Source organism: Patagioenas fasciata, chromosome 26 (genome assembly GCF_037038585.1).
Source record: "Patagioenas fasciata isolate bPatFas1 chromosome 26, bPatFas1.hap1, whole genome shotgun sequence".
Taxonomy (NCBI): domain Eukaryota; kingdom Metazoa; phylum Chordata; class Aves; order Columbiformes; family Columbidae; genus Patagioenas; species Patagioenas fasciata.
The window spans coordinates 6,348,675-6,375,262 of record NC_092545.1 but is presented as its reverse complement, the minus strand read 5'-3'; the positions used below and the strand labels follow the sequence as shown (position 1 = coordinate 6,375,262).

Sequence of the window (26,588 nt, the reverse complement as noted above, 5' to 3'; positions counted from 1 at the left end):
TTGCCCTTGTCACTTTTGGGAAACTTATGAAGAAAGATCACCAAAGCCAGCAGAAGCGGTGAGGGAAAAGAACAAAAGGTTCAGCCCAAAAGAGCCGAGCTTTGCCGGGGAGACGCACCGGCTCTGCTCTCCCTCGCCTCCGTTTGCTCAGCAAAGTGAATTTGAAGTGAACAGAAGGAGTTGGCTCCCCAGGCTCATAAAGTATCTGTCAGCGTATGGCGGCAGTAAAGCCAAGAAAGGGACTGCAAGAGCTGCAGGTCTCACACCGTGCGTTAGAGGGAGCAGAGGATGCTGCTGAAATGCTGGGAGCTCCATGCAGGTCGGATGTCCCAGGAACCGACAAGGATGTCGCGGTGGGTAAGCGCTTGGCCTAGGACAGCTTATTTTCTTCCTGAGCCAAGGCAAAGTTCTGACGTGAATGGTGCAGATCGGTTAATCTCTTCCTGCCACACAGACAGAGCTCGATCTCTGGAGTCTGCAGGGCCCGTGGGTGAGGTGAGGAGGATCCAAAGGGAGCCGCACTGGGAAATCTGCTTTAATTTCCCACTCTGCCTCCAGCTTCCGTGTGACACTGTAAATCACCGAAAGCAAGAAACATGTAGATGGACTTTGCAACGCTCCACTGGTCCTGCCCAAAGCACACAGGGACCATCTAACAGGGAGCAATCAACACTGCTCCGGGCAGCTACTTCTGCATATGCAGGAAAGGCAGTTTAGCAGAGCAGGAGTCCTTCGGGCAGGGGCTCAGGAGTCAGATAGTTTCCCTTTGCGAGTCATCTGGCCAGACGTAGGACCTCGCGAATGATCTGTGTGGATTTTTCCTTTAGTTGCTCTGTGCGGTGCTCTCTGTATTTCAGTGATGGGGATGGCAGCACTTGCTGTTTTCCTTCTTTCCCATGGGCATTATTTTGAACACCTGCTGCAGGTGGCTCGCCCTCCCTGGCTAAATCACCATCAGCCTCAGCTGTGAGAATATTTCCTCAAACTCCTGCCAGGTGCATGGGGAAGATAAAAGCAGGTCCTGCAGGGATGGCTGGTATTTGGATTTCTGCCATGGCTCCAGGATTGGCATGAGACGAGGGCTGGACGGCGGTAGGTAGAAGTGCCTCTCGGCAGGGCAGGGATGGCCGCGGTCAGACAGATGCCACTAATTCTGCGTTGTTGTTCCACTGAGGAAAGCAGAGAGGAATGGCTTTTGCTCAAGCTCCAGGTCTGTGTGGGGAGATAACAGCCTGTTGAGGCCGGGCTAGTGCTGGTGTTGGGGAAAGACCTGTTGTGCACTTGGAGGAAGATGCTCATTCCACCTTCTACCTCTGGACAGCGTGAATCAGCACCTGGAGGGTCTCACCTGGACAATTCTGCACTTGTTGTCACAGCCTGATAGTCCCAGCCTTTCTGCAAGGCTCCCAGGCTCAGCCTAGTTCTTCTTTCAAGGTATTTGCCTTCCTCTGTGCAGTGCTGGAATATAATAGTGGCCAGTAGCAGGGTTATTTATTTGGCCTTTCATCCTTCAGCATGATGAATGAGGATACTGATAAACAGCTGCTTCTATGAGAAAGTCTGGTTTTGGTCCTCAGCTCTCATGTGTGGCCGTATGAATTGTGTTCCTGCTCACCTGCTTCGTCAACAACTATTGAAGGCTTCTGGGTCTTTGAATGCTGTGCCCAGGGTTAAAGCTGGGCCTTGCGATAAGGGATTTTCTGTTCGCTTCTTAAAAATAAGAGCAAGCCAGGGCCTTCCCGTGGGGCAGCGGCTCCCAGGGAGCCCCACAGACACCCCTGGGGCTGCACCAAATCTTCACGGATCTCACAGCCCGTTAAGCGATTGACCCCTTGGCATTTCCCAGCTCCCTGAAACTTCCAGGCCAAAAAGTCCCCTCTGCACATCCCTTGGGAGAAAGGGGGAAACAGGGAAACATCCCCTTCACTTACAGGAAAATGAGAAGGGAAGCCAAGGCACGGGGTGTGCAGGAGGCTGCGGGTCGGGGCTGCCTTTGCGTGACTTTGCAGCAGTCACCGTGCAGACGCATGTTCTTTAATTTTCTCTCCTGTTTCTAAGCATATTTTCCATTATTTTCTGTCTTGTCTCTGCAAGACAGAGCTCAGGATAGATGTAGATACCCTCATTCTGTGACTGTACATTTCCTCGTGCTGTGGGACACCAATTTCATTCGGATTTCTAATTTATTTCACAATACTGTGGAATAATTAGAATTATTAAAGCCAGAATGTTCTTTGCTGCCTGTTTCTATTAGGCAAAGCAGCTCAGACTGTCAGCTCTTTGGGGAGGGAGGAGAAGTTTTGTTTTTAACCACCTCCCAATCCTTCGTCCTTCACGACCTTTACTTCTTCTGCTAAAATTGACATTCGTGCGAGAAATAGAGGTGGAGAATTGGTCTCTCTTCCCATTGCACCAAATACTCTTTTCATAGCCGTGTTATAGGGCATATTGTATGATACGATCTGCCCTTTCTCAGGCTAAATCATCAGCTCTAATGTGTTTTCCTTATTTCATTATCACCATCCCCTCCTCGGAACACGAGCACGCTCTGCTCTGTACCGTTGCTGTCTCCGCTGGTAGCAGATGGGAAGCCAAGCTGGAGGTACAAGTCATGTTACCATTAAGAGCCAGCAGCAAAATGTAATGGTGTCTAATGCGGCACTTGAAGACATCGGGAGAGCTGTTTCTCAAAAAACAAGAACAAATTAAACCAAAACAGCAACAAACCACCACAACACCAACACAACAACAACCCCAGGCACAGCTCAGCGAACTGGTGAGATCCCCTCTTTAAGATGTTGAAAGTTTTACAACTGGCTTTGATGGAACTGGGAGTTTTTAGCTTTGTACTGGAATAAATCGACCGAGTGAGAGCTTTCCTGGGGATAAGCAAGAAATAATTCCTATACAATGAAATCAAACAGCCGGAATTTCAAAAGGAGTAAACCCTGAACTCGGAAGGAAAGAGAGGAGCTGATTTTGAGCCATTTCCCTTGCAAATTTAGCACCTTGTCTTTGTTACATCTTCAGGAGCCCTATAGCCAGCATGGCATTTTCAAAGCCCTCTGTATTAGCTGTTCCTGCACTCGCCGTCGCTCCCTTGTCCCATTCCCCATGCACGGAGCCCCCGTGAGCCTTTGTGCTCCCAAAGCCCAGCAGTCACCCACAAAGAGAAGCCTTATCTTCTGATGGACACATCCAGCACATCCTCTGTGACATTTAAATCTCCCTTTGTAGCCAGCTCAGATATTTTTTGCTGTTAAAAGAAGACCGTACAGCCGGGTGATTTCATTACTGCAAATGTTATTACAGTGAAAGCCTGTTTAAGACATAATGTCACTGAAGGGAAAATAGGATCTAGCAGCAAGTGTGGCCTGATGGAGGGTGCTGGGATTCATCACAGCCTGAAAGAAACCTCTCCAACATCAGAGCTGCTAATGGAGCAGCTTTTTTCTTCATCAAATCAAACCAGCCACTTCCTCCAAACCCTCAGGCTAGGAATTGGAAAGAAGATTGAAAGGAATTAGGCACCCAACTCTCACTGACTTTATATTTGAACTCCTAAGCTGTTCTGGCTGCTTTAGAAATTATAGCAGGGCTGCTGGGGTTCTCAGTGCCATAGACACGGTGAATAGAAATGCATTGTGTTAGCAGCAGCCACAGGCCTCAGGCAGACACGGCTGCGTGTCCGTGTTCGTGACGATCGGTTCTTGGGCCAAGAACACTCAAGAAGGGAAATAATCACAGACAGGCCGCAGCCGCCCTGAACCCCGTGTGAATTTGCTAGGGACTTGGCCCCAATTTCCACCCTGATGCAGATATAGTTCATTTTTTTTTTTCTCCAAAGCAGATTTCTCTAAGGATTTTGGATTTGCCAGAGTAAAATCTGAGCTCTGGAGTCAGGTGTGGTGCGGACTGAGCAGCGCTCGGCTCCGGGCTCTGCACACGCGGGTTTGAGCCATGCAGGTGTGGTGCTGATTACAGAGCAGAACCATCCGAATGGACCCACAGCGCCCTCCCAGCCCCCTGCCTCGAGGCTCTGCTCTCCGGGGCTGCTTTGCTCTGTTTTGAAGATCACTGTGCCATACCAGACAGATGTGACCTTCACCTTAGCCTTTAAAAGTGTGAGTAGCTCGGACTCCTCGCTAGCGGACCATGAATGTCCCAGCTGTGCTCCCTTCTGGGGGTGGGTGGTTCTCTTCCATTTGACATCTGTAGGAGCATGGAAATAAAACGGAGCACCAGGTCAAGAGCAAACCCCTCAGCAGCCTCACGAAGGTTTGGACCGTGCCCCTGCCTGCTCTGCTAACAAGATATGACAAGCTGACGTGAACAGTTGGACAGAAAGCATCAGGATTTCACAGCAAATTTTGCCAGCAACTTATTTTTTTCAGCTGTTTTTTCTTCTTTGATTTTTTTTTCTTTTCTTTGTTTTCCTCCTTGCGCTGTAGCAACTCTAATCCATCCCAGGCTGCTTCTGGCATTAACGAGACAGCGCATGACAGGCAAAATGCACCCACGAGCAATCCCGAGTCTCCCCGCTAAGTAATCACACACATTGCGAGCGTGCAGCGGGGCCAGCAGCTGCCTCCCTCCCCCGGGACAGGGGCCTTTCCTCGCCAATTGAGGCTCTGCAGGTTTTACAGCTGTTGGACAATGAGCCTGGTGCCTGTTATTTCCACCTCTTTTCTTTTTTTCTCTCCTTTTTCTTTCTTTTAGTGGAAAATATCTCAGTGTTGCCAGGACTCGAGTGGCCCCCTCCAGCAGCGAATCAATACGGCCAAGCGCCGAGGCTTTGACTTTCTGGCTGACGCTACTGGAATGGGCACGGAGGGGTTGTGTTACTCGCACGTCCTCGCTTCCAAGGGTTTATTGCCTTCGATCGCGGCTCTTCCAGGGAGGTAGAGATGCGTTTGGGGGCTGGGGGAGGATTTCACAGCACCCAGTGGCTGTCCCCAGGTTGGATTTGCGAGAGCCCTGGCTGGGCGCCCACCTGGAGCTTTGCAATTTCCTTCCAGGCTGCCAGAGCATGAATGGAGCCCCAAACGCGATCTTTATCCCTGACCTAAAGGTAGGCAAGCAGACAGTGAAGATTACACTTTATTACTTCATTGCTTTGATGGAGAGTTGATCTGACCCTGGACTGACTGGCCAAATGGCCTCAGCCCTTTCAGCTGAATTTTCTGTGATGTATTTCGAGGCAGGCTGCGGTGGAGCCCGCTCTACGATGCTTCATCCACGGTGCAGTTAGAGAAGAGCCTGAGCCGTGGCGTGCGTGGTGGATTTATTCATAATATTAATCTTTAATATCGCCCCCTCAGATGCACATGCAATGCCTCCCTGGGCAGTTTCAGCGCCAAGTAAATCGCATTCGTTCGAATCCCTTTCAGTAGGTGGCTGTAATGCTGCTCTGCCATCCTGCACGAGCCTTTTCAGCACTGCCACCTTCTTACCCTGGCTGTTAACTTCCAGTAGGCTTAATTTCACCTTGTTACGCTGCAGCAATGTGTGCCCTCTGCACTCCCTCCCTCCGCCACCCTCCTCCGCAGCGGGTCTGTCAAATAGCACGTGTTGGATGAAATACGTGTATTCTTTCTGTTTATGATTGAGTATAATAACGTCTGGCTCCTGTGCCTTCCAGGTGGCTTTTGGACAAGCAGCATTTAGCGCGTGAAGTGATTGATCTCTGATCTTTAAAGCAGAGCTGTGAAGACCACGGTGAATTTGCATGCATGGGGAGTATAAAGGCAGGAAATAGCAGCTCTGAAACTCTCTAACCCCTGCCCTTTATTTCCTTCTGTTGAGTTTTCCATGCCTGACAAGGCGCAGAGCGGTGATTTATGTATAACCAGAGCAGCCTCCAGTGGCTGCATCTGCGAACTTGCCCAAGCAGCCCTTGCTCTTGGCTCGCTGGTGGGTTTTGCAGCCCCCAGCCCTGGTTGCTGCTCCAGGCTCAGCCTGGGAGAAGGGGAGGGCTGGGAGCAGCGGGTGCCCTGCTCGTTCTGCTGGGAGCTGATTTCATCCCTAATTGAGCTGAAAACAGCTGCTGCATCCCCGCCGCCGCAGGCCTGCTGCGCACAGCAGTTTTTGACAATAGCTGAGATACGGGGCTCTCATTGCTGCCCGTGCCAGCATCCCAGCCCTGTTGTAACACCCCGAACCCCAGCGCAGGCAGCTCTGCCGGCCAGGGGATGAGTAAAACCTCTGCCCGTGCCCTCCTGGAAGCACCCAGCCCTGGGGGGGTCTCTCTGCCCATGGCTGGGGGAATCCAGACCCTCCTCTCTGTGTCTCCATAGGTGTTCCCATGGAACCTTTATCTGCCAAGGACCAGATGATCCTTCTCAGTGGGTTCAGGCATCACGGAGCGATAAATCTAACAGGGAAGGGAGGTTGCAGGACACCTCGGTGCTCTGTCCTGCAGCTGGATGCTCCTCAGGAGGGAACAATTTTAGGAGAATAAATGCCAGGAGAAAAGAGAGTTTGGGGGGTTGTGTTTTAGTTTCTCTCCCTCTGCCTTGGTGATTCGTTCTCAGAGGTTTATTGCTTTTCAGCACAAAACAGGTGACAAAGAGGCCCCTGAGCTGGAGGTGATGAGAGGGAGGTGGGGAAGCTGAAGGAGATGGGTGTGAAAATCACAACAAAGCCCCGAGGGTGTTTGTGGCCCCCAAGCCTGCAGATCCACTCAGTGGCCTCTGCAAGGCCAGGAGCTCCCAAAGCAAAAACCAGAACCAACAAATCCTCCTGGGGAGCAAGGGGGGACTCGGTCTGTGCTACAGCACGGGTGGTTATGGAAAACAAGGAGAGGGGGTGAGCAAAGAGCTCTGGTTTGTGTCTAAGAAACTCCCTTGTAAGAAGACAGATTGCTGACACTTTGCCTTGGCGCAGCTGCCCAGGCATTCCAAAGTACCTGAGATTTCACTATCCAAGAAGCAGACGCTGCCTTTGTTGGGGTCCTCTGGCTGCTCCACAAAGCAGTTCCAGTATTATCATTGGAATAAAACCATAACAACCCCTACTCCTCTGTTTAAATGGCCAGCAAGCTCCCCGCAGGCAGCGCTCTGACAAAACATTTATCCACCTAATTTTATTTCATGTCGCTTTTCTAAATTCAGATTTAACCTTTTGCGATGGGGGTTGCAGGTTCTTCTGTTCAGAGGTACATTTTACAGGCTGCTGGGAATGTCATCCCTCAATGCACAGCAGAGCTGTTTGATAAGCAGTGTTTGGGGGGGATGCAGTTATGCATGATGGGGGTCAAACCAGGCCTGCGATGGACTGAACTGTGTGTGCTGCTGTGGGATGACATCCTGGGATAACCACAAGTTCAGCTGAAAATGAAAGAGGAATTTTTCCTGGGTTTTAGTCAAATGGGAGTGGGGGAGGGAATGCCATAAATCTTGCTGGATGTGTCATTTGGCGAGGAACAGAGCGTTTTGATCCTTCCCCGAGTTGTTTTTCCCACCACACTCCTACTTTCTGATTGGAGTCAAACTTTTACGTGGAAAGGCAGCACTTCAGACGGGGGGGATATTCTGCCTGGAAAATGTTGAACTAAAGTATTGCGGCACTTCTGAAATGAATGGTGTCATTTAGAAAATGTCAAAACAAAAAGCTTCAATCTTTTGAGTTTCACCCCCCCTTCCTTTTCTTTTCCTTCCTGGAAAAAAAAGAAGTATTCCCTGGCTTTGACATGAATTTGTAAATAATTTGTCATCTCACCCCCAGTTTATTTTCTTAGCAGATTAAGAAAACGTCACGAAGCCTTGGCTCTGCCAAAGAGACCCTGGTAAGGGGGGACGACAAGGTCACCCGTGGAAAAGGAATGAAGGAGCATCCTCTAGAGACAGCTACAACTTGATGATATGGGCAATCGTGCCATCAGCACCACTTCATCGGGTTTTTCTTCTCTCCTCTGCGCGCCTGTGGCTTCTGCTTCGCTGGAGGAGGAGTGAGGGAAAAGCTGGCAGGAGGATTTCCATACGTTATTGTTGCTGTTGTTTTTGTCTGCGTAGTAATGGGCACTTGCGTGTGTGTCTGTGCACGCCTGCACGCCAGCCCCGCAGCCGTGGCCCTCTCCCTCCTTCCTCCCTTCCCCATCCATGCACAGCATGATCTAAACAAACCTGCCTCTGGACATGTCATGGCTTAAAATAGATGTTCATACATCAGCCTTTCTCCAGCGGCGGCGGCGGCAGCGGGGAGACATGGCCGACTGGATCTGACTACAACACCCGCTCCGCGCCGGCAAATCTCAGCCCTCGCAAAGGTAGAGTAGCAGGGTGGGCGTCTCCTTCCTCCTGCGTGTCCGTCTGTCTGTCTCTGCGATGCTCTGAGCGTGCAGGCTCGGCTGCCTCTCCCCTCCCTCCCGGTGCTGGGGTGCGAGCCCCTGGGCTTTCCTGCCCAAACCGGGGGTGCAGCCGATGCCTGGGGGGGGTTGGGTGCCAGGGGTGCTTTGGGGTCTGCTCGGGGGTCTGGGACGTGGGGCAGTTTCTCTTCCCCTGCAGCGTTTTGGGGGGGTGCTGGGGGTGGGGTGCTGGAAGGCACCTTTGGGCCTGAGCTCCGTCCCAGGATAGGTGGGGGCGGCTATTCCCCCAGCCATTCGTAGCAATCGGAGGGGCTGCTGTTTGCCCGGTTACAGCCTTGCACTGGCGATTCGGTTGTTTTTCCAGCCCTCTGCCGTTTCCCCACGCCGGTGCCTTGTGGCTGTGTGACAGCCAAGGTCACGCAAGGCGCGGGGGCCACGCCAGCCGCCTTTTCCAGGTGGGCTTTGCCAAGTCTCAACTCCCAGCGTGAAGGAGCCCGAAGTCCAGCAGGGCAGGGGCGATGTCGGGCTGAGATCCGGCCCGTTCCCGGTGCTGGGTGCCAGGGACCAGCGGGGCAGGGCTGACCCCCCTGTGCAGCACCCAAAATGCCAGGCAGGGTCTGAAATGCCACCCTGGGACAAGGAATGGGGAGGGAGACATCCATGAGCTCCCCCGTGCCCTTGCAACGTTTTCTCCTGTGCACATTGCCAAGAAATGGCTGGAGGCTCCTTCCTTCTGCACTTGGCTGCCGGCCGGTGCCTGAGGCGGAATGTCAGAGCAGACAGACGTGCTGTCACCCAGCACAAGGTCACCGCCGCCTGTCCCCAGGGTCCCAGAGACAACTGGGCCCAGTGCTGAGCTGCTGCTGGGGGGGCTGCACTGGGGGATGCTCTTTGGACACCCCCTCAGGGATGGTGGGAAAGAGAACCGTGTTCTCGTGTCCAGGAGGGTCTGTCAGTGGGGCAGCAGCAAACGAGCAAAACAAACAGCAAATAAAGGCAGAAAAAGGCAGCTCTGAGGGAGTTCTGTTCTGCTCCACCTGGGTAAGGGTCTCCAGGGAGGTTTCTTGCAGATGTGTGACAGGTATCAGCATGATCCAAAGGTTTGAGAGCAGAGCTGCGTCCCAGAGGATCTTCTCTGTAAAATGAGCTTTCACGTCCCTTGAAATTAACTCTTCCCACCCCAAACCAGTCTAAGATGTTAAAATGCAGTTGCCAGGACTGCTGGACTCGAAGGGGTTAATCCCACCCACCCCTCTCCACAGGTTTTGAGCCTGGTCTGTAGGAGTCTGGGTCCTGGCCAGACTCTGTGTGCTGCCATATGGAATCCTCCACCTGTTTGGGGGCTTTTCCTCCCCAGTCCTGGTGGTTTGCCCAGACCTGGCCGCCTTTCATTGCTTCTGATGGCAGGTTGGCAGCATCAGTTCTCGAGCTGGCGTTGTCCCGCTGGCGGGCAGAGCCCCAGAGCCAGCTCAGAAGGAAGGTGGTCCCGTGTAGAACATCTCTTGCCAACATGGCCTCAACCCAAAGTCATGGGGCTGGAGCAAAACCTCAGCCCGTGGAGGCTCAGCAACCTGGCTGCCTCTGCCTGCCCTCGGCAGCCCTGGCAGCAGAAGCGATGAAAGGCGGCTCGAAGGAGCGTAGGGGATGCTCTGTCTCACTCTGGGAACCGCCGGAACACAGCCCCCTCAGCAGGAAGGTGCGAACTGGCCGTTTTAGGTCGGTATTTCTACAAAGAGATGGAGTGAGAGGTCCCCGGTTCTTCTAACGGCATCTCCACTGCTTCCATGACAGGACCGTGGGTGGCAGCAGCAGCAGAAGAGACCTCCAGGCCACCCTCCGGCCTTCACGACCCCACAGGTATGCCTTGTGGGTCTCGGCAGCCCCGATGGCTTTCCTGTCCAGGTTCTCCAGGAACGGCACCAGGTCGCCGAGCCGCGGCTCGCGGGACGAGCGCAGCAAGCACCCCATCCTCAGCGTCTTCGAGCTCGAGAGGCTGCTGTACACGGGCAAGACAGCCTGTAACCACGCTGATGAGGTCTGGCCAGGACTCTACCTGGGAGATCAGTATGTATGGGGAAGGGACAAGAACCGGGGCGCTCGGGGTGGTTTTGTGAAATGGGAAAATCCTAAGAGTCTGGTTTCCTTCTCTAAAATACCGCTTTGCTCCCCCTTAGGATGCATCCTTACACATTGGAGCACCTTTTGGGGAAATATTCTGATAAAAGAAAACTTGAAATGATACTGTACTAAAATGTGGCTTAAATGTGGAATTCTGGGGTTTAGTGCTGCATTGCAATGAATGTTGTTCTGCAGAACTTTGGAAAAAATGGGATGAAGTACGGTATTGTAAGTTAATGTACTCTTATTGTTATATAATAATTTTGAGACCAGAAGATAATTTAAATTGTTAAACTCTGATTTGCTTTGAAAAACAAACAAAAAACGCTAAATGCTTCTCAGGTGTAAATATTTGCCCAGGACGGTCCTTACACTGTTCTTGGAAACGTATTTTTTAGCTAAACTTACGCATCCCTGTGCTGTTTCTTGCTCTGGATAGAGATATAGCGGCCAACCGGCGGGAGCTGGCTCACCTGCGCATCACCCACGTCCTCAACGCCTCGCACAGCAAGTGGAGGGGGGGCGCCGAGTACTACGAGGGCACGGGCATCCGCTACCTGGGCATCGAGGCCCACGACTCGCCTTCCTTCGACATGAGCCCCTACTTCTACCCCGCGGCCGACTTCATCCACCAAGCGCTGAACGAAGGTCGGTGGGGAAGATTTCTGGGGGAGACGTGGGGAGCAGTGGTGGGGAGAAATTGCCTTGGGGAGGCTGGATTGACATCCTATTGCTAAGCATCCTAAAAAACACAGGTATTTCTATTTCTGCCCGCCTGAGCCACAGCTCCAGGATGCACCATGGCAAACAGTTGGGCCCTCAGTATTTTTGTAACTGGGTTATCTGGTCTGCTATGAGCCAGCCCCTCTGTTTCACCCCCAGGAAGGATCCTTGTGCACTGTGCTGTCGGGGTGAGCAGGTCGGCCACCTTGGTCCTCGCCTACCTCATGATCCGCCACCACATGCCCCTTGTAGAAGCCATAAAGACGGTCAAGGACCATCGCGGCATCATCCCCAACCGGGGCTTCTTGCGCCAGCTCGTCGCCCTGGACAACGCCCTGAGGATGAAGAGGAGTGCGTGAAGGGTGATGAGCGGTTGTGCGGGGGGAGCCGGGGGTGTGCAGCGCTCACCGGACCGCGATGCCCGCTGAGTGGCAGAGACGGGGCTCTCTGCACGGTGCAGACGCTTGGCAGCTTGTGGTTTACATGCACCTGGCCCCTGGGCGTCCCGCTCCGCTAAAGGGGGGTCCCCAGACATGCGAGCTATAGTGGTAAAGCATAAGCCCCCAGCCTGCAATCCTGCAACCTCGGTCAGCCTCCCGCACCCCCTCCTTCCCAGCCTGCTCGCTCCAAGATGCCTCCGGAGGGACTCGGCCCCATGTTTCGGGTTAATCTCTCCCTGTTGGCTCCGGGAAGCCTTTAAGGCTTCATTCTCCCAGGTGGTGGATGCATTTGCCAAGCCAGTCCTGTCCCTCCCTCCCAGGAGACTGAAGCTCTGTGTGTTCCTTGTCTTGTTTCCCATTTGTTCTTGGTCCGTGTAGCGATGTGATATAATCTGGTCCGTGATATAATTTGGTCTGGTGTGTGGGCTCAGGCAAACAGGCCTTTTTGTCATAGTGTTTGGGTGTCCTCCATGCCTAGTGTTAGCCTGTAAAAATAAAGAGAGTGCTAAGGAAAAAGCTTGGCTGTCCCTTGTGTGCTTTTTTATTTACAATGGGGGTAGTAAAATACTGAGACAGAGAGGTGGTGGATGAACCATCCCTGGAGACATCCCAGGCCAGGCTGGACCGGGCTCTGAGCAACCTGAGCTGGTGAAGATGTCCCTGCTCGTGGCAGGGGGGGAGCTGGGGGAGCTGGGGAGGTCCCTTCAACCCAAACCATCTGTGATTCAGTGATTTCTGCCAGAGGATGGGGCCGCGTTTGAGCAGAACCGCTCGCCCGTGCGTGTTTTAGGGGTCCGGGCAGATGCGAACGCCTGCGCCGGGAGCAGCCGCGCTGTGTCGGACCCCGAGCTCCCCCCGGGCCGCTCGGCGCTGGGGCGGCTCCGGGGGCGGTTCGGGGGGTTCGGGGCGGAGTTTGGGGGGGGGGGGCCGCTCCCGGGCCAGCCCCTCCCGGCCATGGCCCCGCACGGCGCACGGCGGAGCGGCTGCCGGATGCCCCCGTTCCAGTGGTGCCACGGTGAGAGCGGGGGGACTGGGGGGCTGGGGTGGGGGGGCCATGGGCAGCCGCTCCCCTCCCTCTTTCCCGGGGAGAGGGTGTGAGTTTGGGGGGAGCGGGCAGCCCCCCGCCGCCCCCAGCCCCTCCGCTGCCGCTCCCTACTCGGTCCGTCCGTCCGTCCGTCTCCTCCCGCCCCAGCCCCGCTCTGGGGTCCCCGGGACCCCCGGGAGTCCCGGTCCGGCCGAGGAAGGAGTTTGTCTCCCAGAGCAGCGAGACCCGCTCATCTCCCAGGAATAAAGCCAATTACTAACTGGGTTTGCCATGCTTTCGCTTCATCTGCTGGCCGCAATGAAAAAAGAAACAACAAAACAACCCGGACCGCTTTCATATCTTTCATGTGTCCGCAGAAGTGGAATAAACTGATTTTTAACAGCCCCCAGACGAGGCCCTGGCTCCTCGCTCTCATGTTCACTCTAAGAAATCGTCAGGAACGTGGAGCTGAGTTTGCACATGTGAGGGGGGTTTTGGTTTAAATGAGAAGTGGTTGATTTTTATGATTAAGTAGTTGAGAAGCTGCGCTGGGAATTCCACCATCAAAGCCTGGCCCGAGCAACAAAGGCTGGGTTATTTTGATTTATGAAAAGGGTTACAGCCTTTGAAGCTAAATATAATGCAAGCAGTGGCTTCCTCTCCTGTAACACATAGTTTGTGTGTTCTTGTGCAGCTTGGGGGATGCGAAGCCCCCAGTCCTGCAAACAGCCCTGGGCATGTGGTGTGTGCATGGGCTTCCATTAAACGGAATGCAAGCCAATGCTCCACAGCAGAAAATGCAAACGTGTCTGTGTTAAAGAAACATCCCGAATAAGAGAGACTTTGCTTTTCGGGGCTCTGAGCAGCCACAGCTTTCGCCAGCTTGCGAACGCAGGGGCGTTGGAAACACCAGGAACAGAGCCCACCCGTGTTCAAAGGGCAGGACGTGGGTGCAGGAGACCAGCCCTGGGCTTGTGACTTGTACATTTTGGCTTTAAGCCCTGAGCTGGCCGATATTTACATCAGCAGAGTCCAGCAAAATTGCTTAGCTGTGCGCCCCTAAGGACCTTTGCAGAATTGGGGCCATTGGTGTAAATAAGCCTGAGAGCCACTAAAGAAATCACATTTTCAGCCTAAATAGGTGTATTCAAAATATGGCAACAGGCAGCATATGCGGTGCTGCCTGGGCATTCCAGCTCCTCTTTTACATGGCAATTTCTCCTCCTGTTGCTCAGCTGTGGTTCGGGGGACTTTGCAGTCCCCAGGTGACTTTATTTGGGGGGGACCTGCTTATCCCCCATGGAGAACAGCTTGGCTTAGGGGCAACTTTTGCAGGAAGCCTGTTTCAGCATCCCAGCAAAAATTATATGGAGGCTGCATTCAATTTTCTGATGCAAAGCCCACAGCTTTTGTGTAGGAGTAGAAAGAATGGTTTTATTTAATGACCTGCTGAGTTTTCCATTTGTTTTATTGAACAAGAATTGGGGTGAGGGAGAAGCTCTGCTCAGCAAAATCCATGTGCCTGCGCAGGATGGGCTTACAAAGGGGAGGCTTTGCAGCTTGCATGGAAAAAACCACTTTGCTGGCAAGATGAGCGGCCTTTCTGAGCATCCTTCGTGTAGAGAGATGGGTCCGGAAAGTCAGTGCGTCTCTGTAGGTGCTTTCACAGACGTCCAGTGACACCTCTTTTCTCATTTTCCAACTAAATAATTGTTCTAGCACTTTGCCGTCAGGGATTCTGGTTTCGGGTGCAAAACCGCCAGACTTCACCTGGTGAAATGGGTAGTTTGGGGTTGGTGCCCGCCAGGTCTTCATTTCGGCACCGCAGCCTGGAGCCCGGGGGTTCTTGACACCCTGTTTCATGTGAATGAGCCTTGCTGAGCTGGTGATGCTGAACTTAGCCGTGCCAGCTGTGTGCCAGCTGTGGCAGGGACACGTCACAGCGGCGCCTCTGCTTCCTTCACTGTGGGGCTGGGGTCACAGCACCCTCAGTGTTCGCCCTGTTTCTGGTCTCTCTCAGCACCCATGTGGCTTGTAAGGAATTCGGGTGTGGAGCAGCGCTCAGCGAGCAGCTTGTGGGGCTGGGGAACAGGATTTGTGCCCCACGGGATGGGGCGCAGTGGCTCTCCTGGCAGGGACGGGAACGGCTGGTGCTTTTCAGCAGATTCTTGGAATAGCTCTCCATCTGAAATACACGTAGGAAACGTTATTGTTTCATTCGTGACCCATTATTGTTCCACAACCCAGGACGCTCTGTTTGGCCTCAGATGAGGCTCCTCCATCCATCAACAGCTGCTCTGCAGCCCGTGTCCCACCAGCATTACCTCACTTGGTTGCTCAGTGGTTTTTTTAAGAGACGATAGACTCCTTTTTTTTTTTTTAGCATTTATCAATCCTTCCCAGCACGGAAGTGGAAAAAGAAAACAACCTTTCCTATTGTCTTTTCGTGCACCTGGTGGTCTCCAGAGCAGAAGGCTGGGAGAGCAGGACCCGACAAACAAATCCTCCCTTTCTCACTCGCAGAAGTGGCTGCCAAATTGTCTCCGGCGATTCCCAGAGGCAAAGATGGGCAGCGGCTCTGCCCTCCGGAGCAGGAAAACCCCATTTCCTATGGTCCAGACTCCTGTCTGCCGCCTGTTCCATCTGCACAGCCACAAACCGCGGTTTCAACTTGGGAGAGCTCTGAGCTCCCCAACCACGTATCGTCGCTTTTGCCCATTTGCAAGGCTTGCTTGGCCTCCTGCACCCAGTATGTGGCAAATGTGGGTTTATGACACCAAAACTGGGCTGTGCTTTCCCCGTGGGCACAGCTCACGGCCCCAGCGCCGTGGTGATACTGGGAATAACTGGGAATGGGGTGTCCCCGAGCAAGATGTCACCCCAGGGCTGCTCTGCTGCCTGCCCGTCCTGCTCGGGCTCCCCTCGATCCGCAGATGTCCCGGGTCCCTCTGCAGCCCCCGCTGCTCATTCTGTCCCCATAGCAGTGGGGGCGAAACCAGACGGACCCAACCTGGGACCTCGTGCTGGTGCAGTTTTGCCGCCCGCAAATTTCATCCTCTCATGAGAAACAGGCGGAGGATTTCAGTGGGCTGTAATTAAAGCCAGAAGTGTTTCCATAGGAGCTTTTTGATGAGACCGAGGGACGGGGCGGGGGGAGATGCTCAGCAGAGCACACATGGGGCTGGGGGTCTGCTCTCCTTTAAAGTCCCGTCTGAGCGAGATCTGATGAGAAATCAAAGCTCCAGCTCTTGTGGGGTCAGCACGATTTCAAGACATAAAAAGCGGCGCTTATTTAGTGCCAGAGCCTGACTTTGCATCAGCTCCCAGCACAGGCAGCTGCAGCGGGGCTGGTGTTTCCCTGCCCGTTCCCTGGGTTAGTGGGGACCCTGGGGTGGCCGCGCTGTCACCGTCTCTATGTGACACCCTCTCCGCGCTCCCCCCGCGGTGTCAGCCTTGCAGCGGGACGCGGTGGCCCAGGCTGACGTGTCCTGGCACCCACGGTTTTGCTGGGAAAGGGGATGTGGCCACTGTGGCGCTGAACGCACAGCCCCGGCGCGTCTCCCATTGCCAAGGACGAACCAGCCACTTGCCATTTCTGGCTCCCAGGGAGCAATGACAGTCACCAACTGTTCTTGTTTTCCAAGCTCTTTTTTCGCTCTGTCCTTCCCTAAATCCCCTTCCAGCCTCCATGTGTTTCTCTGGAGATGAAAGCACGGGGCCTCCTTTTCTCCCAGACGCCTGGATTCTGCCTGGGGTACGTTTGTTTGCGCTGCTGGCGAAGGGTTTCGTGACTGTGGGAATGCGGCAGCATCTGCTCTCCGTGCTGCTCGGAGGGGCTGCTGCTCTTCCCGGGGAGATCTCCAGCTCTCGGGCCACCAGCCCATGTCTTGGCGTCGGTTCCTGCCCACTTTGCAAACTCCGGAGGGGACGGAGTCAGCCCAGGCTCTCCCTGCTCTCACCGAACATCTCCTTCACTTCTTTGTCCCCTCCTTCCACCTAAACACTGACTTTCCCCCCCAAAGGGTGCTCCTGCAGTCTGGGACTGATTTATACCAGTAAACCCTGCACGATGCCTCCCATCACGTTCCAGGATCTGCCACTGAACATCTACATGGTCATTTTCGGCACCGGCATCTTCGTCTTTGTGCTCAGCCTCATCTTCTGCTGCTACTTCATCAGGTGAGCCGGGGGGGCTGCGGCGGTGGGGCGGCATCCCTGGGGTACCCCCAGCACCCCCTTGTTTTGTCCCGTGATGCGGGAGCCGCTCGCCAGGAGGATTTTCCCCCCGCCACGCTGTGGCCAGCGCAGTCGCGGTCCCCATGGTCCCCACGGTCCCCGCAGCCGGACCAGGGCAGGAAACGCAGGAAGGGGCTCCTGTTCTGCAGGGGAGCGGGCGGGGGGACGCATTGTGTCGGGCAGGGAAGGAGCGGTGCTGCCCGGGAGAGGATGTGTCTTTACATTTACACTCCCTGTGCAGGGACAACTATTTTTAACCCCGAAGCCGAGGCAGCAGTGGGTGTCTCTGCAGGGCCCGGGTGGGCCGGGATGCTGCATCTCCGTGCATCTCTCAGCCGTTTTTGGGGCTGCAGATGCTCACCTCGGTGTCTGGGCTGGAGGACAAACGAAGGCTGCTCGCCGTCCCCTCTCCCTGTGTCTTGGGTACCTTTGCCATGCGGTTTTCCCCGGCGCCCTCGCCCTGGCCAAGGTCACAGTGGGGCTGGGAGCTGCCGGCGGGCGAGTGCTGGAAATAACAGCGTTTCCTGCGCCACGAACAACTTCCTAAGGCAAACAATCGGGGCTGCCGGCTCTTATCGCTCCCCCATTCCTGCTGGCCCTGCTCTGCCCAGGGCACAAACGCAGCCTCAGAGCCGCTTGTCCCCAAACCCTGGTCGGGAAGGGCGTGCTCCCCTGCTTTCAGGTGCCTCCCAAATATTCTTGGCCACCCTGGTCAGACCTGACCCTTGAGGATGCTGTAAAACTGACCGTGCCCTTTTCTCCCCTCTCCAGCAAACTGCGGCACCAGGCTCAGAGCGAGAGGTTCGGGTACAAGGAGGTAAAATCAGGGGTTGTTTCCCGCATGTAATTCGGGGACGCAGGCGGGTGAGGACACAGTGGGGACCGATGCTGCTTGTCCCAGTGGGGTGCATTCCGAAGTGGCGTGACCTGCCCCTGCCCAATTGGGTTCAACTTGTGGCAAAATCCCTCCCATGTTAATCCTTCACCTCCATTCCTCCCTCAGGTGGTTCTGAAAGGTGATGCCCGGAGGCTGAATGTGCACGGGGTGAGTGGTACCAAGTTGGGATGGAGATGGGGCTGATGGGGATGATGCTCTGGGACATGTCCCATCTGAGTGGTACCAGGTTGGGATGGAGATGGGGCTGATGGGGATGATGCTCTGGGACATGTCCCATCTGAGTGGTACCAGGTTGGGATGGAGATGGGGCTGATCGGGACGATGCTCTGGGACATGTCCCATCTGAGTGGTACCGGGTTGGGATGGAGATGGGGCCGATGGGGCCAATGCTCTGGGACATGTCCCATCTGAGTAATACCAGGTTGGGATTGAGATGGGGCTGATGGGGACAGTGCTCTGGGACATGTCCCATCTGAGTGATACCAGATTGGGATGGAGATGGGGCTGATGGGGACGATGCTCTGGGACATGTCCATCTGAGTAGTACCAGGTTGGGATGGAGATGGGGCCGATGGGGCCAATGCTCTGGGACATGTCCCATCTGAGTAGTACCAGGTTGGGATGCAGATGGGGCTGATGGGGACGATGCTCTGGGACATGTCCCCTCTGCTCCATGGGGTCACAGCTGGCTCACAGGCAAAGCGAGGCCGGGATGGGGACGTGCCAGCACCACATGGCTGGGAATGGGGAGAGAAAACCCCTCCTCGAGGGCGGTTTGGGAACTGGGCTGAACCTGGGAAGAGGCACCAGAGCGGTGGGATTTCTGGCGGGAGCGGGGCCACGCGTGGGCATCGCAGTGGGTATTCACACCCACCCTCACCCCCATATTGCCCCCCACAGCAGACCTGTGCTGTCTGCCTGGAGGATTTCAAGGTGAAGGAGGAGCTGGGGGTGCTGCCGTGCCAGCACGCCTTCCACAGAAAGTGAGTACGGCCAGGCCGAGGGGCCTAGGGGGGAATCTCCCCAGCGGGGATGCGCATCCCCCCCATTTTTCCGCCCCACAGGTGCCTGGTGAAGTGGCTGGAGGTTCGCTGCGTCTGCCCCATGTGCAACAAGCCCATGGCGGGGCCGGCGCAGCCCCGCGCGGGCATCGGGACCCTCCTGGATGAGCTGGTGTGAGCTCCTGGCCGGCTGGAGCCCACGGGGACCGCGGCGGGACCGCGGCTCCAGGGCTGCCCACGCCCCGCGTCACCCGGCCCCACGTCCCGGGGGATCGGCCGCTCCGTCTCGAAGGATTCGGGATCTACGGGTTGGGATTTTTAACTCGCGGGTCGTCGCGTTGTTTTGGGGGTTTGTTTGGGTTTTTTACGTCGCTCCGCGGGGACCCCACGGGAGCCTGGGGACAGCCGGACACGGCGGGGGCTGCGTGTCCCCCCCGCTCCCTCCTCCCCTTTGCCGCACAGAGTATTTTTGTACATGATCCCCCCGGACACTCACCCCCCCCCGCAGGGGGGCACACACACGGTTTTCTGTAAAATAACGATTAAACGGACAATTTTTCAGCCTGTCTGAGCTGTGAGTGCTCACCGGGGGCGGCAGCGTTTTGGGGGGGGATGTGGGGAGCTGGGGGGAGGCCGGGACCCCCCAAAGACCCCGGGGGGGCACACGAAGGGCTGCGTGCACGTGTCAGTGCAGAAAAATGCTCAAAGTGCCCGAAATAGACCCAAAACTCCCCCTCCGGTGCCGGGCCGCACCCACCCACCAGGTGCCCAAACCGAAGAGTTTTTAACCTATATTTTTAAGACAACAAACGTGAGTGACGTCAGAGTGACGTCAGCGACCCTCCGGCGCTCAGAAGGGGAATGTGCACGTCGTAACGCAGGGCGCACACGTCACGCAGCCGCGTGCCGCTCCCATTCATCATTTGCTATGAACCGGAAGGATCACGGGAAAACGCCCCGCGCCTGCTGGCATCTCCGCGCCCCTCACCTCAACGTCAGGGCGAGGGAGACCTTCCCGCCGGTTCTGCCGCGCCCACCGGTGCAGACCCCTCTGCATCAACCGCCCCCGCGCTAACATCCTCCCCCCGCCGCTCTCCGGGCCGCACTGTTCGCTCTTCCCCGCCTATTAGTGATTTATTATACATGCTAATTTATTCATATATCGCCACGCCCTCTCCCCGCCGCCTTTACGGCAAGCACGTGATTTTGCGGCAGCGGCGCGGTTTGCGGCGCTTGTTGGGGATGGTGGCCGCACTCAGCTGTGAGGAGTTTTGGGGCCGCTCTGGGGGTTGTTTCCCTCTGAGCGCCGCTCCCTGCGGGCCGGGTGCTGAAAGCTGCGTGTGTTGGTGTGTTTAAAGGGGCTTTAGGGCGGCGGGGGCCGGGCCATGGAGCTCAGCGGGCTGGTGCGGGCCCTGAGGCTGGAGGGGCCGCGGGATGGGCAGCCTCCCCCGGCCGAGCAGGTGCTGCTGCAGCTCGGGCTGCTCATCTCCCAAGGCCCCGGCGGGGCCGGAGTGCTCAGAGACCTGGGTGTGCTCATCGAGGCGGCGGATGGGCAGTGGCTGTTCGGGGGCCGGAGCCCCGCGGCGCTGGGCGAGCTGGTGGCGGTGCTGAGTGGCCATGCCGCACCCCCAAAGCAGGAGCAAGATGCTGCGGATCTCCCCGGGGAGGACAGCGCGTACGCCGCGACAGTGGAGAGAGCGGCGGATGTTGGCTCGGTGTTTCTGCGTCTCCTTGAGAAGCTGGAAGTGGCCAAGGCTCAGGAGTCTCTGGGCGTCCCCATGGTGGGTCCAGTCCTTGCCCGTGTGATGGCGCCCATCTACATCTTTGCCGCGACACACGTTGTGGAGAGGCCCTGGACAAACGCGAGGTCCCAGTCAGTGGCGCAGGAGCTGCTGGCATCGCTGGTTCGGGCTGCAGACTGCGGGTCGGTGGCTGAATTCCTGCGGGGGAAGGATGAAGATGAGGAGGGGAGGTTTGCAGCTGTGATGGCGATCCTGAAGCAGGAGTTGACCAAGTGAGTAGGAAGGTGAGGGTGGCGGTGCAGAGGGTGGTGTGTTGGGCTTCTCTGTGTAGGAAATACTGAAAACTTTTGTGAAACTGTGTGAGCTCAGACACTACAAGACACTAGATGATAAATATGCGGCCAAAAGCTTCCCAGATACCCAGTAATGGAAGCAGGGGGGAATTAATCAGAGCTTAGTGTTCGCTGAGAGGCCCTGGTGTGTAGGAAATCAGCATTCATTAATTCCAGCCTTCACTGAGCTTCTGTTTGTGTTTCCAGAGACACGTGGAAGTGTAACCCTGCCACAAAGTTCGTGTTCTCCTGGACGCTGCCTCACGTCACCCGGCCCTGGCTGGGCCGTTACCTGGAGCGGGTCCTCCCGCCGTCGCTGCTCATCTCGGACGACTATCGGGAGGAGAATAAGATCCTGGGTGTGCGCTGCCTGCATCATATCGTTCTCAATGTGGTAAGGGATCTGAGAAATTTGATCTCCTTCTGGGCGGTGTTTGAAGGAACAAACCTGTTGGGATTCCCAACTTGTAAGCCTGGTTCTGCTGTTAACCTGGCGATTCTGCTCCATTCTCCACCCTGTCCCTGTGTGTGTCGGTGTGTGTAGTTCTTCCAGCTGTTAACACGAAGCACAGAATTGCTTTGCCATCTTTAGAACTCAGCTGATTCACATATCAGCCAGTTTGCAGAGCAGGATATTAAAGTAATATCTGTGGAACAGCAGAAACGCAGCTGGCGAGGGGAGAGTGGCTGCTCCTGTGCATATTGGGGTTTAACCTGCAGTTATTGCAGCACCTGCTCCCACCGTCTTGTCAGCAAAATTCCTAATGTGGAGTATGTGCCAGGGTTGGTGTTTGGATTTTTCTTTAATAAGACCTGTGTTTCTGAAGGCTGTTGTCTTTTATTAAGTTAGGTGGGTGTTGAATGCTATGCCCAGGAATAATGTTCTGTTCTCTGTTGCTGCAGCCAGCTGCTGATCTGTGCCAGTTCAACAGGGCTCAGGTCGTGTACCACGCCCTGTACAACCACCTCTATTCACGAGAGGCCCCTCTCATCCAGGTAGGAACTTCATTTTAATCTTCCTCACGATATTACCTATCAGCCCCACGAGGCAGTGGCAGAACCTGTTTCCTCGCAAACAATCCAATCAGGCTGTTACTACCACTGCCTGTGACCAAGAGACAAAGTAATTCAGTAAAATCTCGAAGTAGATGGAAGATCTTTTGCCTCCTGCCCTTCCTGGGTGGCAGCCTGGCTGAAGAGGGCTGGTAACGGGTAGTAAAAGCTGCGGGTGGTCAGCAGGGTTGGAGCTCACTGGTGTTTTGGAGAGAACACCAGCAGGATCACCCAGATTTCCCATCTCACACCGAACCAGGCCGTGCTGCTGTGCTTGCTGGACCTGCTGCCCATCCTGGAGCGAGCGCGGCGGCAGCAGAAGCTGCCCAGGCCCACGGCCGCCTGTGACGAGGTGCTGCAGCTGGTTCTGACGCACATGGAGGCCGAGCATCGCCTGGCGCTGCGGCGGGTGTACGCCAAGGCCCTGCCGGCCTTTGTGCAGAGGTGAGAGCAGCGATCGCAGCCCTGCAGGGATCCGCTGTGCCCTTGGTCTGGCTCTCCCTGCTCAGCGTGTGTCTGTTACCTCAGCAGGCTTGGGATCCTGATCGCGCGGCACCTGAAGAGGCTGGAGCGCATTATCCTGGGCTATCTGGAAGTCTGTGATGGGCCTGAGGAAGAGGCGCGACTGGGAATACTGGAGACGCTGCAGAGCATTATAGAGCACGCTTGGCCCAGGTACAGCTCTGGGGGTGAAAGACGCTATAGAACATGTTTCCTGTGCATTTGGGGCACATACCCTCCCTCTGGGCACAAGGAACGCGGCGGCTTCTGCAGCCTCATCGGTTGCTTGTCTTAAGGCAGCTACAAGCCTGCTCTACGCAAACAGCAGGTCCTGCCTGAAGTATGTGGGAGCTGCTGAGCGAGGCTGTGCTTTTCCCCGGCTCTAGAGGGTGTGTGTTGCTGTTTCCCCCTGCAGAATGCCGTGCAGGCTCCCCGTGCTCCTCAAAGCCCTGCTGAGGATGATGTGGGACGTACACACCGACCGAGGTTCCACGCCAGAGTCAGTGAAAACTGCTTTGCTCCAGGGAGCCACTCAGTGCCTCATCCTGCTGGATCGCTGCTCCGAAGGGCAGGTGAAGGTGAGTGGGACCCTTAGAACGGGCAACGTGGGGCATCCCAGAGCCCGTGGGCTTCCTCAGGCCTAAACAGTTTAGAAGGCATCAGTTTCCGCCCCCCCCACCATCATTGCTTGACTTGATAGGTGACTAGATAAATATCAACATATATATATCTGTGTGTGTATATATATATATATATATATATATATATGGTTTGTATTATTCTCGTCTGACAGACAGCTGGGGTGGGTTGCTAGCACCACAAACCCGAGGTGGATATTGATGCCTTTGTTGTTTCAGGTCCTGCTGGAAGGTGTGTACAGCAGCTGTGAGGAGAACCGCGTCCGGGAATGCCTCAGACAAGTGCAAGAGAACACGTGAGGCCTGGCTGATCCAATGCTCACCTTGCTTTTTGTACAGTAAAATATTTTATTTATTTAAAGTTACTGTCTTTCTCATCCCACCCCTTTTAGCCCTGTAAGTCCCCCAAACACAATAGAGGCAGTGCCCCCAGTCCGGGTTCCTCCCCACACACAGCCCCAGCTGAGACTGGTCTGGTTTTAGAGCTCAGGAGTCTTCTCCCTTCAAACTGTGCTTCATGCAGGACTTGTGCAAACCTGCTGCAGTTGCCTGGTGTCATGACAGAAATCCTTTTTGTAAGGAAAATCATTAGTCTAGAGTATGGAAAATGGTGCAGTTACTGAGGGTCCTGCGCAGAGTGGCGGAAGCTGGAAGGAGTTTCTCGTGACGGGTCCAGAGTTCCGTCACTCAGCACAAAATGAGAGTTCAGGAAGGAGTCAGGCTGCTTTTGTTTTGGTGGCTGGCTCTGTTTCTTTCTCATATTCTATTTCGATGTAGGGACGTTTTCTTCTGGCTGGTCCTTTCAGGGGAGTTTTCCCCTTCGCTTTGGAGCGAGAGGCTTTCTTCTCTACTTCCTCCTCCTCTTCCTGCTCCTCTTCACTACTTGTCTCCAACTTATCCATGTCCTGAGAAAGACCAGAGTGACATCAAAGCAAGCTGTAGAACTTAACCTCCTCTTTTAGGCTGACAGTTTAAATCTGGTGCTTCACCTACCTCAAAGTCGCTGAGGTCACTGTCCTCTGCTTCCACAAACTCTCTTTTATCTATGTCCTGTAAGAAATCAAGCCAGCAGCAGTCAGTACATGCACGCTGAGCACAACACAGCGTCACGACTTGCAGTGGAAGAGCCATCAAAGCCACCACTTGTACATACACACTTTTCTGAGATCACCCCTCCGAATTTCATCTTCTCACTCCACCATTCACACTACAGTGCCCCACACCCGGTCAGGGAGGGATTAACTGTGGTGCCATGGCTGAAAGCGTTACCTCCTCATCATCTTCTTCCTTCTCTGCGTCGGACTCGCTCTCGCTTTCTGCCTCTTGCTGCTGCAGAGCTTTGTCAAAGGCGTGGATGGGGAAGTTGTAGATGTCTCCGTACTGAAAAGGAAAATGTGGATTTTTCTGTCAGTCACAGGAGGAAGGCAGCTGAGGTGCTACCAAACCAGGCTGAACCTGTGGCTCAGCCCCTTCCCTAATTCTGAAGCACAGAAAACAGGGGGTTCTGCATTTTAGGGAAGCACTGTTCCAGCAGCGATCCTCACCGTGTCCTGTTTCAGCCTTTCCAGTAGTTCCTTCTCGATGGCGTTATCCAGCTGAGCAGCAATCAGGGCTTTCTCCTGATGGAGCAGAGAGGAGCCGTGTCAGTTGTTTGAAAGACACGCGGAACAGAGGGAATAGAAGGGAGATTCACAAAAGGCTGACGTTACCTCTCTTCTCTTCTCTCGCCTTTCAATCTTTCTGCGCAAAGGAACGAGCTTCCTCCTACAGAGAACAGTGAATCCATCAGCCTCTTATGTAGCAGACGAGCAAATTTCAGGGCAACAAGCAGCAGTTACATTAGTTTAAGTGCATTTATACATGCAGATTATGCCGCGGTTCGGTCTGTTTCAGCCAGGTTCATTTACAAGCTCTGCCTAAACCAGCGTCACGTCACTTACTGTCGCTTGAGCGTCAGCTTGCGGATGCGGATGAGGTACTGCGTGATCTTGGTGAAGCGCTGCTTGCACTTGTGCCGGATGAACCGCGGCCAGTAGATGAGGTTCTCGTCAATCTCCTCCAGCGCCTTCTCGTAGTTCTTGCTTAGCAAGACCTGGGTTTAGAGGGAAAAGAGTTGAGCTACGGAGCAGTGATGAAGTGGGGACACATCTGTGCTTGGGGGCAGTCTTGGTGCATTACATCAGACTGCACTTTTTAGCGATCTCATTAACTCACCCGCTCCCAGAGTCGACGGGGAAAAGCCGCCCGCTCTATCGTCTTCATGTACAGGTAACACCGACCTAAAGAAAAGGGGAATGTGATTCTGGGGGGGTGCTCGGGGTGCCCTCAGGCAGGGAGTCTTTGTCCCCTCCCCACCCAGGGGACATCTCACCTTTCTCCTCCCTGATGGTCGCATACTGGCTGTTGGCCAGCGGGCAGGAGGAGCGGTTGCACAGCCCCGTCAGGTTGTACTCATTGCGGCAGAAATTCTGGGTTTTTGTCCTGGAAAGGGGAGGTGAGCTAAAGCAGAAATGGGGGGGACACCCACTGCGCCCCTCACGTGTGGCCGTGGTGACACAGGGACCAGGGACACCCACATTTGTCCCTCCTGTGCCTGTCACTGCCGAAGCGCCCTGTGCCCCCACCCCGGGAGCGCCTGGCCCCCCAAAAACTCACGTTATCTTGTAGGAGCAGAACTGCCTGTTCCCCAGCGTGTCCCAGATCACCTGCGGGTGACAAAGAGTGGGTGACAAAGAGCGGGTGACACGCTGCCACCCCACCTCCCGCAGCCCCCGGTGTGTCTCTATGGCGGGGACACCCCCACAAAGCCTGGGGTCCCCTCTCCGCACGCAGGGACATCCCAGCTGCTGTCACAGCCCCATTCACACCCCCGGGTCTGTGTCCCCACTCCCAGGGTTGGGGACACGGGGGACCCCCCGCCACGTGCTGGGGGGCGCGCCCCCGCCGGACGCAACCGACCCAACGGCGGAGCGGGCACGGCGGGCGGACGGAACCGAATTAACGGGCGGAACCGAATTAACCGGTGGAACCGAATCAACGGGCGGAACCGACTCACGTCGTCCGAGTGCATCGTGCTGCCGCGCGGCCATCGCCGGAAGGGGCGGGGACCAGCGCGCTCTCGCGACAGCGCGGGAACCGGAAGGGAAGGGGCGCGGCCGGGGTGTCATGGCGGCGGCCGGGGCTGCTCTGGGCGGGTGGATGAAGCTGTGGAACGTTAATCCCACAGGGTGTCGTAGCTCGTTGCCGGTGCGCACCGCTCAGGGAGCCGTGTCGAGTGCGTTGTCCCCGGGAGGCCCCGTCCCGGCGCTGGGCGAGGCCTGTCCCTGGCGTGAGGCGGGGGGGGCGGCTGAGGGGGCTCCTATCTTCTCCGAACGTTTCCGATCTTCCCCGATCCTCTCCGTCCTTCGCTGTGCTTGTGGCGATGGGAGGTGGCAGCAGTGACGGAGACAGAAGGGTATTAATGCCATTAATGAACATGCAGACGCATGGTGTTTAATTTCAAGCCACAGAAGCTGTGGGAGAAATGTTTCTTTGCAGGTTCTTTCCCCAAAGGGGTAAAACTGTTTTCTCCACAGCT

General features: G+C 55.4%; 4 protein-coding genes, 1 long non-coding RNA gene and 1 other non-coding gene across 8 annotated transcripts in view; 3 read left to right on the top strand and 3 right to left on the bottom strand.

The window, feature by feature from the left end:
• Positions 1 to 12,102, top strand: part of DUSP26 (dual specificity phosphatase 26) — a 35,357-nt gene extending 23,255 nt beyond the window's left edge. The window contains 5 exon segments of the mRNA XM_071799316.1: positions 7,739 to 8,236; positions 8,239 to 8,266; positions 10,097 to 10,369; positions 10,863 to 11,071; positions 11,306 to 12,102. Of these exon segments, the coding sequence (XP_071655417.1) occupies positions 8,155 to 8,236; positions 8,239 to 8,266; positions 10,097 to 10,369; positions 10,863 to 11,071; positions 11,306 to 11,505 (792 nt within the window). The 5' untranslated portion in view covers positions 7,739 to 8,154 and the 3' untranslated portion in view covers positions 11,506 to 12,102.
• A 396-nt stretch (positions 12,103 to 12,498) lies between these two features.
• On the top strand, positions 12,499 to 19,306 carry RNF122 (ring finger protein 122). 3 transcript variants are annotated; one of them, XM_071799449.1, is made up of 6 exons: positions 12,499 to 12,601; positions 16,633 to 16,789; positions 17,618 to 17,663; positions 17,850 to 17,891; positions 18,648 to 18,727; positions 18,809 to 19,306. In XM_071799449.1, exons 1-6 carry the CDS (start codon positions 12,541 to 12,543, stop codon positions 18,921 to 18,923), a joined length of 501 nt encoding a protein of 166 aa, XP_071655550.1. In that variant the 5' UTR covers positions 12,499 to 12,540; the 3' UTR covers positions 18,924 to 19,306. The 3 variants fall into 3 exon arrangements, with proteins under 3 accessions (XP_071655550.1, XP_065712795.1, XP_071655551.1); XM_065856723.2 differs by having other exon boundaries at positions 18,645 to 18,727; XM_071799450.1 differs by lacking the exon at positions 12,499 to 12,601 and adding an exon at positions 15,802 to 16,364 and having other exon boundaries at positions 18,645 to 18,727.
• On the bottom strand, positions 14,061 to 19,842 carry LOC139825665 (uncharacterized). Its single transcript, XR_011735880.1, has 2 exons — positions 19,734 to 19,842; positions 14,061 to 14,795 (listed from the first exon to the last, which is right to left on the bottom strand). It is a non-coding gene; the product is annotated as an uncharacterized lncRNA (long non-coding RNA).
• On the bottom strand, positions 19,594 to 19,688 carry LOC136112313 (small nucleolar RNA U13). The gene has a single exon (XR_010652832.1). It is a non-coding gene; the product is annotated as a small nucleolar RNA U13 (small nucleolar RNA).
• A 79-nt stretch (positions 19,843 to 19,921) lies between the features above and the next one.
• TTI2 (TELO2 interacting protein 2) lies at positions 19,922 to 23,372 on the top strand. Its single transcript, XM_065856637.2, has 7 exons — positions 19,922 to 20,759; positions 21,027 to 21,213; positions 21,723 to 21,815; positions 22,132 to 22,316; positions 22,404 to 22,547; positions 22,789 to 22,951; positions 23,231 to 23,372. Exons 1-7 carry the CDS (start codon positions 20,131 to 20,133, stop codon positions 23,309 to 23,311), a joined length of 1,482 nt encoding a protein of 493 aa, XP_065712709.1. The 5' UTR covers positions 19,922 to 20,130; the 3' UTR covers positions 23,312 to 23,372.
• Positions 23,340 to 26,133, bottom strand: MAK16 (MAK16 homolog). The gene is made up of 10 exons (XM_065856638.2): positions 26,067 to 26,133; positions 25,667 to 25,716; positions 25,383 to 25,492; positions 25,226 to 25,290; positions 24,952 to 25,103; positions 24,721 to 24,775; positions 24,556 to 24,630; positions 24,281 to 24,391; positions 24,005 to 24,061; positions 23,340 to 23,916 (listed from the first exon to the last, which is right to left on the bottom strand). The coding sequence occupies exons 1-10, from the start codon at positions 26,079 to 26,081 to the stop codon at positions 23,728 to 23,730; spliced, it is 879 nt and encodes a 292-aa protein (XP_065712710.1). The 5' UTR covers positions 26,082 to 26,133; the 3' UTR covers positions 23,340 to 23,727.
• Between the last annotated feature and the right edge of the window lie 455 nt (positions 26,134 to 26,588).